This window comes from Telopea speciosissima, chromosome 1 (assembly GCF_018873765.1).
Source record: "Telopea speciosissima isolate NSW1024214 ecotype Mountain lineage chromosome 1, Tspe_v1, whole genome shotgun sequence".
In the NCBI taxonomy this organism is placed as follows: Eukaryota; Viridiplantae; Streptophyta; class Magnoliopsida; order Proteales; family Proteaceae; genus Telopea; species Telopea speciosissima.
Window position 1 is genome coordinate 37,561,665 of NC_057916.1, and position 19,215 is coordinate 37,580,879.

Genomic DNA, 19,215 nt, shown 5'->3' on the forward strand with positions numbered 1-19,215 from the left:
GACATTAGTTCGTTCTCCAAATCTTGATTAGATTGGAATGGAATGATGAATCTATTTCGCTTCTTCACCAATAAATCAGAATTTTCGTGGATAAGTAGTCCTTGTTAATCAAACATTATATGGTGTAATTATATTAAGTTGTGGAATGTGCCTATGACGAGTATAACAATTGCTACGTATGTCACTGTTTTAACATTTCTTCCCCCAGAGCACTTCTTTTGCATATTAAGCTCGAGGACAAAGAATCACCAAGAATTGTGAGAAATGTTACTGTCACACCTGATATATGCAAGTTTTATTTTGTTTGAATGTACAAATGGTTTCAAACTTAATAGCAAAGACTGAAAGTTTCAAATTTTGAAGCTCAAATCAAGGGTTTCTGTGGTTTGGGGGGGGGGGGGGATACTGTTTTCATGGGGCTTTGTGAAGATGTTTGGTCAAATTGTTCCACATACATATTTAGGTTAAGCTAGCTTAACTAAGTAACTAACCATCATTTTGAGTACTATGGCGGGTTGATATTAAAACTAACTATTGGATGGATAATACACACAACATGGATTAATCATCTTTGAAATTAAGAATGTGATTTCAACCATATGACTCATTATGTATTGAGCTTTTATTGTAGTAGTTTTAGTAAGTGTTTTACATCCACAGAATATTTGAGCACCAAATAGAACTAGCAAGTGGTCGATTTTTAAGATCATATGCTGTTTTACATCCACAGAATATTTGAGCACCAAGTAGAACTAGCAAGTGGTCGATTCTTAAGATCATATGCCACATTAAATCACTAATGCCATTGGAGGATAAAGAGGTGGTTATGGTGGTATGGATAAAATAAAAAATGGGAGAGAGAACGGTACCCGGTCATGCACTAGGTGTGGCGACCAGGCTTAGACACATAACCGTCTTACCCCCATGTAAAGGCGAAAATTCTATGTGACCCAAGACGGTTATGTGTCTAGGCGTGGTCGTAACGCCTAGTGCACGACCGAGTAGCATTCTATTCCCCATTAAAAATATAGAAAAAAAGTACCACTAACATAATATATCAAACATTAAATACCCTAAAGGTAATTTTTTGCAAACCTTATATACCCAATGAAATTTATCTCTCTTTTTTTTGTTGGTTTTATTTAGGACTGCAACAGGGTCGGGTTGGGGCGAGTTTTTAAAATCTGAATCCAATCTTGAGTCCCCTTAGCTGGGCCTAGGCCCGGCCCGACCCTGACTCAGAGCCTTCAAAATCCAACCCTGATTGCCCCTAATCATGGAGTGGGAGAAGTGTGAGATACAAGGATTGGACTGAGTTGGACTGGGTTGGAGAGAAAATTATCAATTTTATATAAAATAATATTATTATAAAATATATTATCATTTATTATCTTCATATATAATATATCATATAACAAAACATGTGTAATATTTAAAGTTTATAATATATATAGTATATCAATATATATTTTATTGTACAACTTAAAACAGGGTTGGGCTCGGATCGGGCTGGGTTCAGCCTAAGGCATCAACCATGGTCTGACCCAACCCTCCCTTGAGGTCAGAAATTTCCAACCCTGACACTGCCTCAGGCCAGGTATCCAGGTATCTCAGCCTAGACCCTGTTCAGGCTCTTGCACCCCTAGTTTTAGTGTTATGTTATTTACTGGTTGCGTTACTACACCTCGGTGGAGAGTGGAGTTGGTGGGCGTTGGTGCTAAAACTTCCCACCCACTCTCTTCCACTCTGCACGTCTCCAATGATTCTAATCTCTTCCCTTTCTTCTTACCTTCTCTCCACTTACTCTCTCTCTCTCCAACTCCAACACTAAACCAGCACCAACACCTTTTTAATTTAATAATATATTTAAAAATAATTAAACCAATTCCTTTCCAGTTTGGAGTTTGAAAATCTTTTAAATTTATTATATAAAATATAATTTTATTAATTCTTTCAATGAGAAACCTGATGTGTGCCTAACAACTGATGGATCGTGGAACTGGTTTCGGGTGTACCCAAAAAACAAAGAAAAAAGGAATTGGTTTCGGCTTTATATGGCGTGGTTTGTATTTGAGAATAATCTCAGGTCTTTTAAAGCTCGAGTTTTTTGGTTGGACACTTTTAGTTTTACTTCGCTAACATTGTATCAGAGCCCATGATTTATTAGTCATTTCTCTCGTGTAAAATTCTCACATGATGGTATTTCTACATGAATGTATCATGTGCAGGACCAACTGTGTATAAACTTGCACGCCCGAGTTTTAGGGATAATTGGTTACTATATAAGGAATGCCATACATTTTGTAACATTTAAGAGTTACAATAATTATAAAATTATGGACTTTTGCTTAGCACAATTGGTTGTGCCTTTGTGGTCGTTTTAGGGCTGAGGATCTCGGTCTCGAGTTTGAACCCCTCCCATACAATGAGGCTTGGCATGTGCCTCACCCCCACATCCCCACATTGGGGCTGTCACCTTGGCTCTCTATGAGCATTGAGTGCCTAAAAGAAGATGGGAAAAACTTTCCTACAATACTGGTTTATTATCTCCCCTTCACATGGGTGTTTCCTGATTTTCGCTCCCTCACATGTCCTGACCATGTAAGCTGATATGTATGATATTGTTTTTTGCATCGCCATTGATGTGAAATGGAAGATTTCCCCTACACTAGCTTCGTGAGAAGCCCCTTTTCCCTTAAAAGAGTCTTTCAATCATTGTTTCAATATATGGTATCAATGGCCGTATCAGACTGATATTAATACTTATACAGATCGGCCATTCATACAGATTGGATCATTTTACCACAGAAATTTCAGTACCACCAATTTTTGGACTATTTTTACCATCCGGCAATACCGTTACCATCAATATGTCTGTATCAGTTACATATCAGCATCGATAGATATCAATACCAATACCAATACCAATACCAATACCAATACGTATCAGCTGTACCGTTACAATACCGATATGTAAATCCATATGATTTCAATTGACCAATTTAGCTTCAGCTCTGACGTTGTTAATAAATGTGAAATCTTTCCATTGGATGGTGGGAATTTTTTATTTGGTACGAGACAAACTAACTGACAGTAACCGTTCCATTTTCCCGCGTTCCGTCTATCCTGAAAATTCCTTTTCCCTCACCCAAACTTCCTCTCTCTCTCTCTGTCTCGATTCTTTTCTTCCCAACTCGCCAATGACTCATTCAAAGCTTTAGTCCAAACCTTGACATGCTCTCCACTTCTCTCACGCCCTCAGCCATGGCACTTCTCTCTCTACTGGTCGCTCTCTCCCTCTTCGCCGCCGTACGTTGCCAACCGTCACCTCCTAAAGGTACTTCTTCAATCTCCACTCCTTCAGCTCTCTCATTTTCTTCTACTTCTTCAATTTCAATCTCAATTTCATTTTCTCATTACTCCGTTTCGTGCTGTCTTAATTTCAGGGATCCTCATCGACTGTGGCGCCACCGTTTCATCCGTAATCGACAACCGGCAATGGCTACCCGACGGCAATTACGTCTCTGCTGGGTTACCCAAAACATTATCTATTTCAGGCCTCCTTCCAACTCTCTCCACTCTCCGCTCTTTCCCTCTTCTCGCCGGTGCTCATCGGAAATTCTGCTACGTTGTTCCGGTGTTCCGAGGTGCAAAGTACCTTGTCCGGACCACCTACTTCTATGGGGGAGTCAATGGCGTAGATTTGCCACCGGTGTTTGATCAGATTGTGGATGGGACAGTCTGGAGTGTCGTGAACACTACCGATGATTATGCCAACGGGATGTCTTCTTACTACGAAGGGGTTTTTCTTGCTAAGGGAAAGACCATGAGCGTTTGTGTTGCTCAGAACACCTATACCAATTCTGACCCCTTTATCTCTGCATTGGAATTTTTGATTTTAGGGGATTCAGTCTACAATTCTACGGATTTCAGAAATTACGGTCTCAGCTTGGTTGCCAGGCACAGTTTTGGATATGGAGGACCAATCATCAAGTAAGTTGAGCCAATTCTTTCTTTAAATGATATATATATATATATATTTTTTGTTTGATTCAGTTTAGCTATTTTCTCATGCTTTGTCATTGAAGAATTAGAGAAGCAATGATAACTTTATGGTAATATATATATAAACTCTGGAAATAGAACTTTATCAAGTAATTGGTCTATAAACTGGATGTAATGTGATTTTCTTTTTTTTTTTTTTTGGGGGGGGGGGGGGGGGTGTTTAAACTAATTTTGTTAGTTTTATTGAATCTTAATGTTGAATTCTTTTTTCGTCCCTTCTTGTTTCTTCTTTTTAATCTTGAAAAATGAAAGATTTGTTAAGGATGGGAAAGAAATACATAGCTAAAAAATGAGCTTACAACACACCCAAAAGAAAACATACAAACCCAGGAAAAACAGAACCAACCCAAAAATAGGACCGTCGAAACGAAAAAAAGTAGAAAGATGCTGAAACAGGCACTGTTTGTAGATGCCACTTCTTTTGTTTCTTCTATTAACTGGAATTTTTTTTTTTTTTAGGAGTAAAATGTGAAAGGGTAGTAATCTAATTGTTTTTTTGCTTGAAATCATGAATAATCAGATTCCCTGATGACCAATTTGATCGATATTGGGAGCCATTTGGAGATAGTAATCCTAAAATACAAAGCATCAGAAATGTCTCTGTTTCTGGTTTCTGGAACATTCCACCTGAGAAGATTTTTGACACAGCGTTGATGTCTAAACAGCCCATGGAGTTGCACTGGCCTCCAGGACCTCTTCTAAATGATACCTACTACATTGCATTATATTTCGCGGATAATAGCAATGCCTCGCTGGGGAGCTCCAGGGTATTGAACATCACAGTAAATGGAATTGAATATTACCGCAATATGAAGGTGACTCCATTTGGCACAGCTGTCTTTGGCACTAAATGGCCTCTTTCAGGGCAAACAAAGATAATTCTGACTCCTGCTGCCGGATCAGATGTTGGTCCCTTGATCAATGCTGGGGAGATTTTTGGTGTGTTGCGCCTTGGAGGAAGAACGATCACACGAGATGGTTTGGCTACTAACATTCTTTCTTGTTGAATAAACCTGGCATATTTTCTTGGAAGTACTCTAAAACTTCTTCCAGGATCCACGGGCTGTTTTGTCTTGGCCCAGATTTGATGGGACATAACTCAAGATAGCACCAATTTGACATAGTCATATAATCAAGAACTGACCTGAAACCAATAAAAATGTTTGAAAACAGTGTAAATGATTGTGAAAAAATTCTGTCCACTGTGATGCAATCTAACATCTTGGGCACTCTGTAATCTGCATAACTTTGGACAGAATTGTCTTACCTGAGCGATTCTTGGGCCATGGCCCATCTGACATTTGTTCCAGAAAAAAGGCAATCCCCTGAGGGGGGCATCTCAAAGAGAATGAGCCAGGTTTCTTCTTTACTCTGAGTTAATTGTTCTCTTACTTTTTGTATCATTTTCTGACTTGGCATTTCCATTGCCTGTTGCAGTAATTGCTTTGGAGAGAGTGAGGAATAATCTTCAGAATCTCCCACTTGATTGGAGTGGTGATCCTTGTTTCCCTCGTGAATACTCATGGACTGGAGTTTCATGCTCTAATGGCCCTCAGATCCGTATTGTGGCTTTGTGAGTTGGCACCTTGATCATGAGTAGCTTGTACTCTATTGTTGTTCGTTTTAATTATTCTGACGGTGTTTACTCTTTTGGTGGTTTTACCAGGAATCTTTCGAGCATGGGTCTTTCAGGATCTCTATCACCAAGTATTGCCAAATTGACTGCTTTGACTGATATGTAGGTTCTCCAAAATTAATGGATCTTGGGTAAGCTGAACGTTCGGTGACAAAGATATTTCTGATCAATAATTTCATCTTGTGAATGACAGCTGGCTTGGGAACAACAATTTCTCTGGGCCAATTCCTGATCTCAGCCCATTAAAGAGGCTTCAGACGCTGTATGTTTATAAGTTATATATTCCCTGCGTGCTTTAATTTTTAGCTTTGGATTAACAAAGATGAATGTGGTAGCTCATGAGCCATCATGTTAAATGGCTCCACAGTCTCTGCTGTTTAACACTGGGAAACTTGATCCAATAGTGTTTGAACTTTGAGCTATATAATATGTTCTTTAGCTGCCTGTATTAACTCATGATTGAGTGGTCCATATTTATTTTCATTGTTGGAAATAATATCCTTTTGGATCACCCTTATAAAATGGATTTTGTGAAATTTGTTGTTCCCTTGTTTAATTTATTGCTACCATTTTTCAAAGGCATTTGGAGGACAATCAGTTTAGCGGAGAGGTTCCTTCATCACTTGGGAACATCACAAGATTGCGTGAACTGTAAGTTTTTACTTTCTTATGATAACATGCAAGCATTTGGGTCTCTTCACATCTTAAGAATACGCACCTGTATATGCTATTTATTAGTAGCATTTTATCCCCCCCCCCCCCCAAAAAAAAATAAAAAAAAATAAATAAACAAATAAAAAAACACGAATGATAATCTTTAGGGCCTGATTCAGTGATTTTATAGTCAAGGAGCTCTATCCTAGTCTTCTTCTCTGTGCTATGATTGTTAATATTACTGACATACAGAAACCTGGTTACTTTTGACAATCCAAAGCTTCGAAATTTGAGTCCTTTAAAAGGTCTAGATGGCTAACCACAATATTGCAAATCTTTTTATGAATGATGTATGCCTTTTGGGTCATCCATCTTGGAGTAGATCTGTTTACTTTGCAAGGTCACTAGAACTGTGAGTTTAAACTAATAAGTTGTTTCTTTGAATTTAAACTTTATTTTGTTGGGTTGGATTTTCAAAGATTTATCCCAGGTACTGTTAGAAGTTATGCCCAAGTTAGAGATATATGGGACAGATTCTTTTTCATCTCTTTTCTGTATAATCAGCCACACTTTCTCTGGAACTGAAGCATACCATTCCAAAGATTTAGCCGGTGGTATATTTTTAGACCATTCAGTATTCCAGTGTCAGTTACTCTGACAAGAAAAATAGCAGAGTGCAGTAGGGCTGCAACAGGGTCGGGTTGGGCCGGGCTTTTTAAAACCCTAGCCCAACCCTGAGTCCCCTTAGCTGGGCCCAGGCCCGCCCTGACCCTGACTCAGGGCCTAAATACCTTGACCATAACCCTGACCCTGACGGGCCAAGCCCAGCCCAAGCCCGCCTTGATTGGCCCTGACCCTGCAATAATTAAATTAAAATAACAAGACTATGGAAGATGTGAGAGAGGAGGCTTGAACCTAAGACCTTTTGATAGCAGTTGGTTTTTACACAACACAAACTGCCAAGTGCGCTAAGCACTTGTTTATATTAATAATAGCTTCTATTTTTTAATAGATAAAGAAATTTCTTCAGGGCCAAAATCAGGGTCGGGCTGACCCGATGTCTCAACCCTGATCCGACCCGATCCTGACTCAGGGCCAGAAATCTTAGCCCAGGCCCTGTTCGGGCTCAGGGCGGGTTTGGGCCGACAGGGCCAAACTTGCAGCCCTAGAGTGCAGTATATAAGATCTCATTTTATGTTTTTTTATTATAGAACTGTTGAGAATAGGAATAATGGCTTGTGACTTTATGATCACAGCCTCTCTTTATTTATAAATATATGGAGAATATTCTAGAATAGGTACAAGGACTGAAATAAGCCTATGACAAAAATACCCTTGAACCCATATTACAAGACTCCCCCTCAAGTTGGTGCGTAAATATCAAACATGCCCAACTTGCTAACTATAGAACTGAAACTCTTACTACTAATTCCCTTGGTGAGAATATCAGTTAACTGATCACTAGATTGTATAAAAGCGGGACTCCTTGTTCTAGCTTCTCCTTGATGAAGTAATGATCAATTTCTATGTGCTTGGTGCAATCATGTTGAACTGGATTATGTGCAATACTTATTGCTGATCTGCTGTCACAATAAAGGCACATAGGTAGCTCAACATGAATACTTAAATCTTGAAGAAGTCCTTGGAGCCAAAGAAGTTCACATATTCCATGGGACATAGCTCGAAACTTTGCTTCTGCACTGGATCGAGCAACTACAGCTTTTTTCTTGCTCCGCCAAGTAACCAAGTTGCCTCCGACAAACGTGTAATAACCTGAAGTAGATCTCTTGTCATCTAGACATCCCGCCTAGTCCACATCAGTGAAAGTTTCAACTTGCAAATGGTATTAAGGAGAGAAGAGTATACCTTTTCCAAGGGAAGACTTCAAATACCTAAAGATCCTATAGCTGCCTCTAAATGAGTTGAGTGAGGATCATGCATATATTGGCTAACCACACTCATAGCAAAGGCTATATTTGGCCATGTGTGGGATAGATAAATCAGTAGCCTAACCAGCCTTTGGTAGCTGCACTTATCCACTGGTTCTCCATCCTTACTTTTTAAATGAGTGTTAGGTTCTACTGGTGTATCGGCAGGCTTACATCCCAGAATTCCTGTGTCAGATAAAGGGCCAGTGTATACTTCCGTTGAGAGAGGAAGATACCTTGAGCTGAATGAGCAACCTCGATCCCAAGAAAATATCAAAGCTTTCCCAGATCTATAATTTCAAACTCTGTCCCCAGATAGACTTTTAGTTTGCCTATTTCATCAACATCACTCCCAGTGATTACTATGTCATCCACGTAGACAATCAAAACTATAATATGTTGGCCCGTCTTCTTGATAAACAAAGTATGATCAGCATTGCTTTGTTTATAGCCAATAGATACCATGGCTCTATGGAAACGATCGAACCAAGCTCTATGGGACTATTTTAGACCATATAAAGCTCTCTATAGACGACACACTTTTCCCTGTGCTCTAGGGCAGCAAAGCCAGGAGGGATTTTATTAGATATGGACTAGAATACCGTAGGGGTTATTCTGGACCTTTTTTTCCTTTATTTATGTTTGCGTTTTGTATATGGGTTTAGTCCCACATTGCTTGTACACATTATTTTATGATTTAACTGTTGTTATAAATAAAGTGGGGGCTTGGGGTGAAGAAATCATCCAAGCCTTTCCCTAAGTTCAAGTCTCTCTACATGGTATCAAAGCTGATTTCGAACTAGGGGCTGTTTTTCTTCTTTCGATTTCAGTTTTCCTCCCTCTCTCTCTCTTTCTCTCTTCTCTCTTCTCCCTTGTTCTCCCGTCCCATATAGGGCAGCACTGATGAGGTGATCATGCGATCCAGCTGCTGCCCTTATTACCTCAACCATGATTGATAATTCTGATCGATAGGAACCAGCCACTTCCTTCTGCGATATCTGGAACTTCAGTCTTTTGAGAATTGTTTCTACTTCAGTTACAAGGAATCAATTCCTCCTTTTGAAGACCACACCTGCAGCAGGATTTCTTTTTATTGGCTTCAGTTCTTATCTCACAGCATTGCAAGACTTGCTCCAATCAATATTCACTAAACAGGTTTTTTTTCAAAACCCTGATAATTGTCGATCTAGGAGTTTGTGCCCTCTCTTATTTCTGATTTTTTGGAAGCTGCTTCTCCACTTCTAAGGCATCACTTGACTGCAATTTGGGCTTCATCAGTTCAGTTTTTTGAAGACATCCCTAGATCGATCCTCCACTATAACAGGTTTTTTTTTTCAAAACCCTGCCACTATCGATATAGGGGTCTTCTTGTGCTGCTGGTTCTGATTTTTTGAGAGGTGATTCAGCCTTTACTTTGAAGTTATTCTTGGACTTATTTGCTGCCAGTATGGGTGATTCGACCAATTCTTCAGCTACTTCAGATCAGGCACTTCATGATGGTCACAACAAGATAGAGTACCATAGCTTCCCACCAAATCCTATTAAACTGGATGGCTCGAATTATCTTCTATGGTCCAGATCTGCCTCTTTTGCCATTGCAGGCCGTGGTCTAACCAGTCATATTAATGGCACTTGTGTTATGCCTACTGACCAAAGGCCTGCTTAGGAAAAGTGGCTTGCCAATAATGGTGTTCTGATGTCTTATTTGATAGGCTCTATGACTTCAGATTTACAGCATAACTTTCTTCTTCTGGACACTGCCTCTCAGATTTGGGCTGCATGCAAGGAAACATATGGGCAACTTGGCCCTTCACACCACTCAGGGAGAACTTTCAGTGTCAAAATACTATGCTACTCTCCGCAGTCTGTGGCAACAGTTGGACCATTTCTCAGACTTTCACTCTACTACAGTGGCTGATATTGCTTCCTATAAGAAGCACGTGGATAAGATCAGAGTATATGACTTCTTGGCTGGTTTGAATGTGGAGTATGATCAGATCCGTGTTCAGGTGTTGGGCCATAAGCCTTTTCCCACATTTGAACAATCATATGCATTGGTGTCTTCTGAGGAGAACCGGCGGGCTGCTATGTTGCCCCCTCCTATTACAGACAGATCAGCTCTCAAGGCTGCTGCCCCTGCCACTCCTGCTCCTAGTGGCACTGCTTCTCTTGGTGATTCTGCTACAGGGAATGTTGTTTGTGAGCACTGTCACAAACCCTATCACACCAAAGAGAAGTGCTGGAAACTTCATGGGAAACCAGCTGATTTTGAAGCAAAAAGGGCTGCCAAGACCAAGAATAAGACAAAGACCAAGGCCCATCAGACTGAGACTATTACTGCAGCCCCTGCTACTGACCTTGGTCTATCCCAGGATGATCTACATGCACTTCTACGTATGCTAAGGTCTTCCGCTGCTGTTGCCTCTGCTACATCAACTACTGCCAATTCCTCTGCTCCTTCAGGTTCACACTTTGCCCGGTCAGGTATTCCATTTGGAGGTCATTGTGCTTCTGTAGCTTCCCATCCTTGGATCATAGATTCTGAAGCTACAGATCATATGACCGGTTCCTCTAGCTTGTTTCATAAATACTCTCCCACTTCTGGGAAAGATAAGGTCAAAGTGGCTGATGGTTCTCTTTCTTCCATATCTGGAAAGGGAATCATCCACTGCACTTCCTCTCTTCCCTTGACTTCTGTTTTGCACATTCCTAATTTTACTACTAACCTTCTTTCCATTAGTAGTATTACTCGTGATCTTAACTGCAAAGTCACCTTTTTTCCTTCTCGTTGTGTGTTTCGGGATCTGGAGTCTGGGAAGACGATTGGATTGGGTAAAGTGCACGGTGGCCTGTATCTGCTTGATGACGGTCGCTTCTCTCCACCACCATTACATTCTCCACTACACCAGAACTCCATGGTCTCTTCTGAACTCTACCAGTGGCACTCTAGGTTAGGTCACCCCCCTTTAGGAATCTTAGCTCATTTATTTCCTAGTCTGGTCACCCTTCGTACTAAGGATGACTTTTTTTGTGAGGCTTGTGTTCTGGCCAAACAGACATGTTCAAATTATCCAGTTTCTAATAAAATGAGTTCTTTTTGTTTTAATTTGGTGCATTCTGATGTTTGGGGCCCTAGTCGTAAACCTTCTATTTCTGGCCATCGATGGTTTGTTTCTTTCATTGATTGTCATTCTAGGAATACATGGGTATATCTTTTGCATGCAAAAAATCAAGTTTTTTCATGTTTTCAGCATTTTCATAAAATGATTCAAACTCAGGTCCAGGCTACTCTCAAAGTATTGAGAAGTGATAATGGAACCGAGTATACTGAGTCACAATTTCAAAAATATTTGGCTAACCATGGCATCCTTCATCAAACTAGTTATGTTGATACCCCTGCCCAGAATGGTGTGGCAGAAAGAAAAAATCGCCACTTGCTAGAGATGGCCAGGGCTTTGATGTTTACAAGGAATGCCCCATCTTAATATTGGGGGGATGCCGTACTCACTGCCGCCTATCTCATCAATAAGCTGCCCTCTAGGGTTCTTAACTCTCGTAGCCCCTCTGATGTTTTAATGGGAACTTCCTCCTTTGTTGTGCCCCCCAAGGTCTTTGGTTGTGTGTATTATGCTAGGGATACAAGATCTCCTGGCAAGCTAGAACCTCGGGGACTTCGTTGTATTTTCTTGGGTTATTCTCGGACCCAGAAAGGTTACAAGTGTTACCATCCCCCTTCCCGCCGGACCATGGTTAGTATGGATGTTATTTTCCATGAGTCCCTTTCTTACTATTCTTCGCCACCTCTTCAGGGGGAGAGTTCAAGTGAAGATGTGCCTTTTGAGATTCCTCAGGCTGCTGTCCAACCTACTTTATCCCCACCCATGGCTGTTGTCCAGCCTAATTTACCATCACCCACGGCTGCTGCCCAGCCTACTTTGGATGCCCAACTTCCTCTGGCTGTTCCTCCCTCACCTGATGGGAATCCTTTACAGAGGGAGACCATAGAAAATAGTGTTGTTAATGTTCCTATCCAGGGGGAGCTGACTCCTGTCCAGAGGACTATTGGTGAATTTCAGAAGAGAATCGACAACTCCAACATCATCACCTATACAAGGGGCAGATCCAACAGAGGGCAGCTGCAACCCACTGTAGCACCAGTACCCATCCAATTGCCGGCTCCAGACCCGGATCCTTCATCTCCTGGTAATCCCTCTCCTTCTGACCTACCTATTGCTTATCGCAAAGGTACTAGGACTTGCACTTTACATCCCATATCTCGCTTTGTTTCGTATAGTTCTCTTTCTCCTTCTTTCCTTGCTTTTGCATCCTCTCTTTCTTCTGTCTCTATTCCTAAAAATTGGCAGGAAGCATATACAGATGGAAAGTGGAAGGCTGCAATATTGGAAGAAATGAGAGCATTACACAAAAATAACACGTGGGATCTTGTGGCACTTTCTCCAGGGAAAAAACCAGTGGGATGTAAATGGGTCTTCATGGTAAAACAGAAGGCTGATGGTTCAGTGGATCGGTATAAGGCACGTCTGGTTGCAAAGGGATTTACTCAAACTTATGGAGTTGACTACCAGGAGACCTTTGCACCAGTGGCAAAGCTCAATACTATCAGGGTGTTATTATCTTGTGCTGCAAATCTTGGGTGGGATCTTCAGTAGTTAGATGTAAAGAACGCCTTCCTCCATGGGAAGCTTGAGGAAGAGGTATATATGGACATTCTACCAGGCTTCTCTGATTACAAGACTAGGGGCAAAGTCTGTAAGTTGAAATGTGCTCTATATGGGTTGAAACAATCACCTAGGGCCTGGTTCAGCAGATTTCATAAGGCTATGATTTCAGCAGGTTATAAGCAGAGCAATGCTGATCACACTTTGTTCATCAGACGAGTTGGTGACAAGGTTACTCTACTCATAGTCTATGTGGATGATATCGTGGTAATTGGTAATGATGATGTTGCTATCAGGGATTTGAAGCTTCTCCTTGGCCGTGAGTTTGAGATCAAAGATCTAGGTTCTCTCAAATATTTTCTAGGGATAGAAGTTGCTCGCTCTTCAAAGGGCATCTTTCTTTCTCAAAGAAAATATGTCCTGGATCTATTGACTGAGACAGGGCTGCTAGGTTGTCATCCTGCAGATACTCCTATGGAGGCCACTACAAAACTTAGGGAGAAAGAGGGTGAACCTATTGACAAGGGTGGTTATCAACGGTTAGTGGGCAAACTAATCTATCTTTCTCACACTAGACCTGACATAAAAGTTGCCGTAAGTATGATGAGCCAATTCATGCATGATCCCTATTCCTCTCATATGGATGCAGTCCGTCGTATTTTGAGATATTTGAAGTCTGCTCTAGGAAAGGGAATTCTCTTATCTTCCAATGGTCACCTCAAGGTTGAAGCTTATACTGATGCCGATTGGGCTGGTTCTCCTGACAGAAAATCTATCTCTGGCTATTGTTCCTTTGTGGGTGGGAACCTTGTCACATGGCGTAGCAAAAAGCAAAATGTTGTGGTAAGGTCTAGTGCTGAAGCCGAGTTTCGTGCGATGGCCCAAGGCATTTGTGAACTTCTATGGCTTAGAGGATTATTACAGGATATTGGTGTTGCTGTCCATCTACCAATGATGCTTTATTGTGACAATAAAGCTGCCATTAGCATTGCTCATAACCCTGTCCAGCATGATCGCACTAAGCATGTGGAGGTTGACAGACATTTCATTAAGGAAAAGCTTGAAGCTGGCCTCATTTTTGTTCCCTTTTGTGAACTCTACTGACTGGCAGATATGTTCACTAAGGGGCTGAATAGCAAGCTGTTTCATCCTATCTTAGTCAAGTTGGGCATGCATAATATATATGCTCCAACTTGAGGGGGAGTGTTAGATATGGGCCAGAATACCGTGGGGGGTATTCTGGACCTTTTTTTCCTTTATTTATGTTTGCGTTTTGTATATGGGTTTAGTCCCACATTGCTTGTATTTCCCTAAGTTCAAGTCTCTCTACAGATTTCCATATACACTTCTTCGAGCTCCCCATGGAGAAGCACATTCTTCACATCAAGTTGTTGAAGATCCCATCCTTGGTTAACAGCATAGGAAATAATTACCTTACCAATGTTCATCTTTGCTATTGGAGCATATGTTTCCTGATAGTCAATCCCTTAAGTCTGGTAAAGCATCTAGCAACCAGCCTTACCTTGTATCTTTCCACCGATCTATTAGCCTTCTGTTTTACGGTGAAAACCTATTTGTAGCCTACTGGTTTCTTTCCTGGAGGAAGTGTCACCAAATCGCAAGTGCCATTTTTTCCAGGGCACTCATTTCTTTATCCATTGCTTCTTTCCACCTCGAATTAGCTAGTACCTCCTATCAGGTGTTAGGAATGGAAACAAGGGACAAAGAGGAAACAAAAGCATAGAAAGAAGGAGAAATAAAGTCGTATGAAACAACATTACAAATGGGATGCTGAGTACAAGTTCTACGTGGCTTACGAACATCAATTAGTAAGTCAATATTAGGATTAGAAGCAGACTCACCAGAAGGAATAGAGTTACTAGAAGAACTTGGGACAGGTAGTGCTAATTGTGTAGGGGCAGTAGTGGTGGTTCTTTTATGCCACGTTCCTCGAGTGAATGTCTTCAAGGTATTGGGCTCCCCAGGCTCCCCCTGAATTAAAGGCTGCTCCTGTTCTTGCCCTGTTATACCATCCTCAAGCTTTATGGATGGATCTTCCACTGTAGGGACATGCACATCCACCAATGGTGCAATGAGGGGCACCTCTTCACTTGTAGACTCCCCCTGAAGAGGTCCACCATGGGTTGGGAAATAGGCCTCAGATTCCCGGAATATTACATCCATGGTGACAAGTAACTTTTGGGTAGGAGGGTGATAGCACTTATACCCCTTTTAGGTAGCAGAAGATTCACAAAAATGCAACGAAGCCCCTTAGGATCAAATTTCCCACTGACGTGATGATTTCGAGCAAATACTACACAACCAAATACCTTAGGAGGTGCCATAAAGGAAGAAGATCTCAATAATACGTCAAGGGGACATCGATCTGCCACCATCCGTGTGGACAGACGATTTATAAGATAGGCTGCTGAAAACACCACATCACCCCAAAAACAAGGAGGGATAGACATTGTAAACATAAGAGATCTGACTACTTCCAAGAGGTGGCAATTCTTCCGTTCAGCAATACCATTTTCAGCTGGAGTGTCTACACAAGATGTCTAGTGTATTATTCCATGAGTAGATAGATGGACCTGAAGAGATCCGTCCATGTATTCCTTCCCATTGTCAGTCCGAAGAATTTTGACCTTAGCATCAAACTAAATCTGAATCATTTTATGGAATAGTTGAAAGCAGGAGAAAACATCACTCTTCTGGCGCATAAGGTAAACCCAAGTGGTACGGCTAAAACAATCAATAAAGATGATAAACCATCGGTAACCAGATGTAGATACACAACTAGCAAGGCCCCAAACATCAGAATGAATTAAACCAAATGGAATTAAATTGGATGAAGAGGGGCCCATGAGTATCAGTGGGACACCCATGTAATTTCCAGCATTTTCCTTTAGTGTGCCATTCTTTACCACAATAGTCACACTTCATGGGAACACTGGCAGAGGTAGAACGATCACCAATACCACGAGAAAGAACCCCATGGGATGCACTTGGAGGACCAGAGTAAAGAGTTGAACGTTCCTGTCTAACTGGCTGAACTATGGCACTACAACGATTGTCTTCTGACTGCACCATTGCATAAGCCTGCTCAAGGGATGGAAAGGGGTCCCGATTCAGGGCATGAGCCCGAATCTGATCAAACTCTATGTTGAGGTCGGCAAGGAAATCGAACACACGGAGACCATCTTCCCATTTTTTAAATGCAGTAGTATCTGTATCACAGGTAGCAGTAAAAGATCCATAGAAATCCAACTCTTGCCACATACTGTGCAAGGTGGAATAATATTGGGACACAGATAATTCATGTTGCTTGGTCTCATGAATTTTTTTCCGGAGTTCATAACATTGGGCATCATTACCAACCTAAGAATAGGTGTCTTTGGCTGGCTTCCAAATCTTGGCAGCAATATCAAGAAGGAGATAGCCCCCGACTATGGTAGGGTCCATGGAGTTGATGAGATATGACATGACAAGAAAATTGGACGTTACCCATTTATCTTGAGAAGGACCAGCAGTACTAGGCTTAATGGAATCTCCTGTAATGTAGCTAGAAAGACCACGAAAACCATTAGCAAGATAGCAAGACCGCGACCACATCAAATAATTGCTCCCATCTAATTTAATGGAGCTAATAGGGAATGAAGTAAAATCATGCTGACTGACTCCTTCCTGTCCAGTAGATGCGGTAGTGGTTAGATTAGAGTCCATGATTGCTGGTCAGGAGAGAATTTAACAAAACATCAACACCGTGCAATGGATCCCACAAAGAACATCAACAAATCCCAATGGAATAGGATTTAAAACATGGAAGGGATGGGACAAAGAGCCTTGGTGGGAGATAACTCACCACACCACCAAGGGTGAAGAAGAGGATGCGGAGGCGTGCGGTGGAGTCAAGACCGAGAGGAAGAGGAGGCAATAACGGTGAATGTGATGTTTGGCGACGCTGGAGAGAGAGAGAGAGAGAGAGAAGGCTTGATGGTGGCTGACAGTGCAAAAACCGAGAAAGGGAGGAGGGAGAGGAAGGTGTTCTAGGGTTTGATGGTGGGCATTAGGGTTAGGATCCCAATATGGATCCTAGCTCTGATACCATGTTGAGAATAGGAATAATGGCTTGTGACGTTATTGATTACAGCCTCTCTTTATTTATAATGATATGAAGAACATTCTAGAATAGGTACAAGGACTAAAATACCACTAGGACAAAAATACCCTTGAACCCATGTTACAACAAAAACATTTAATCTCAAGTGCCCAGGATAATCTACCAGGATCCATGTCGAAATGGAATGCCCTGCTAATCCGCCCAAAAGGAGAGGGAAATGTTTTGGTAATGGCTGAAAGCAAATAAAGTAAACTCAGAAGTAAGAGTGTACGACTAGGAGCCAAGGGAGCTCTACTCTTGCAGCTTGATATTCTGGAATAGCTGCATATCTATCCTTTTCTGCCGTGGAGAAACAGATTGTTCTTATCTCCCTTGTATAGATAAGTTCCTATAATATATCTAGCAGTTTTGGTCCATACATTAGTTATTGCAAATGTTTGATTGTCCATATCTGTTCTATGATTTGTTTGCTTGAACTATAAATGATTGAAGTCAGATTTAATGGAAGAAACCAAATACATTTATACACTTAATGATGATTTTATCCCATATCTGATGCCCCAGCCTGGAACTCTTGCTATTTGTCATGCTTGTTAGTTTTTTGCTCACTGTGTAATACCAATTTATTTAAACAGATTGAACTGGTCAATGTCAAGTTCATTATTGGAATTCAAAATTGGTCTATATTTTCCTCCGTTTAGTAGCATATTGTAGTGTCAACCTTAATGCATTGTTTGCTGGTATATTGTATTGCCAATTTTGATGCTTTATCGCTGTCTGTTTTCGTCTATATGATCAAATTTTGTATCTTATGTTGTAACCTTCTTTTGATTTCCTGTCTTATTCCCAAAAGTTCTCTAAGTCAAGGGTGAAAGGGGCTTTTTCCATTATGTCACACTATCAAGAGCTGTCATTTTCTTGCACGCATTTCGTGTTGACATGTGAAATGACAGGATTTTACCCTCATTGAAAGGAAAAAAAATGTGTCATACTAGAAGTGCAAAAAAGTGAGGTTACAACTTCTTTTCCATCAAGCTTGGTTACAACATGATTTTCGTAACTTAAGTTGAATGTTTAGCATGTTAGCCATATATAATGGTGGAGGTATATTTCCCCCTAAATTTTTTCTTCATCTTTATTCAAACATTCAAGTGAAGAATAGATATTTTTGTATGTATGTCTTTTTCTTACCTGCGTTGACAATGTCCACAACCCACCCTGTCCCCCAACTTTTTGTTTCTTTTCAAGGGGGGGGGGAGCGAGGATGATTACTTTATGTTTCTTTATGATTTATTGTGGCAACTTATTTTGATACTAGCCATAACATAGTTTTATTGCTTGGGTTTTTCAGCTTCATAGAAAGCAACCACCTGACTGGACAAATTCCGGACAGTCTTAAAACAAAACCTGGATTGAACCTCAAGTGAGTGTGAACCACCTCAACTCATGGCCACACATCTTACCTTAAATTTCATATCAAACAATTAATCGATGTTATTTGTTTCTTAGGACCGCTCCTGGAAATAACTTTTTATTGCCGTCACCTCCTCCTGCAGCATAGTTTGGGTAACTGTAGGTAAAGTACATCTCTCTTTCAATTGACAATCTTTCGGTTAACAAAATTTATTCATTTCTTTTGTTTTCATGTATTACAGAACCATCTGTGTGACATTGACATGAGAGAGGCTTAGAGATGCAAATACATGCAAGCCAGAATCAAAAGTTTTCCAGCCTAAGCGCCCTGTAATTGCCAAATAAGATCTCCTCACTGCAATTTGAAGTAACAAAACTGTGTGCTTGTAATTGTTGTCTGCATATAGTTAACAAAACTTTGTGCTTGAAATTGTTGTCTGCATATAGTCAAATTTATTCATTTTTGAATATACAGATTCTCCAATCTCCTTTGGAAAAGCTCATAATTTTTTGGTGGAGGGAAGAAAGAAATAAATGATGAATGAGATCCGGTTTTTTAGTGTAAATATTGGTTCCTTCTTCTGTATGTGTACCATAATTTGTATAGAGCTCAAATGTATTTGAACTTGGAATATCATATGGTTGAACTATATGTATTAGGCTTGCCTTGCGCTTTATGCAGATACTTAGTTTTTGTCACAGAGATCATGAAAACGA

At 40.7% G+C, this 19,215-nt stretch overlaps 1 protein-coding gene across 1 annotated transcript; it reads left to right on the forward strand.

Moving 5' to 3' along the window:
* Positions 1–3,071: 3,071 nt before the first annotated feature.
* LOC122657079 (putative leucine-rich repeat receptor-like serine/threonine-protein kinase At2g14440) lies at positions 3,072–18,900 on the forward strand. The gene is made up of 10 exons (XM_043851844.1): positions 3,072–3,337; positions 3,447–3,993; positions 4,586–5,043; positions 5,503–5,638; positions 5,732–5,803; positions 5,895–5,963; positions 6,281–6,352; positions 18,437–18,508; positions 18,595–18,661; positions 18,741–18,900. Exons 1-9 carry the CDS (start codon positions 3,235–3,237, stop codon positions 18,644–18,646), a joined length of 1,581 nt encoding a protein of 526 aa, XP_043707779.1. The 5' UTR covers positions 3,072–3,234; the 3' UTR covers positions 18,647–18,661; positions 18,741–18,900.
* Positions 18,901–19,215: the final 315 nt, after the last annotated feature.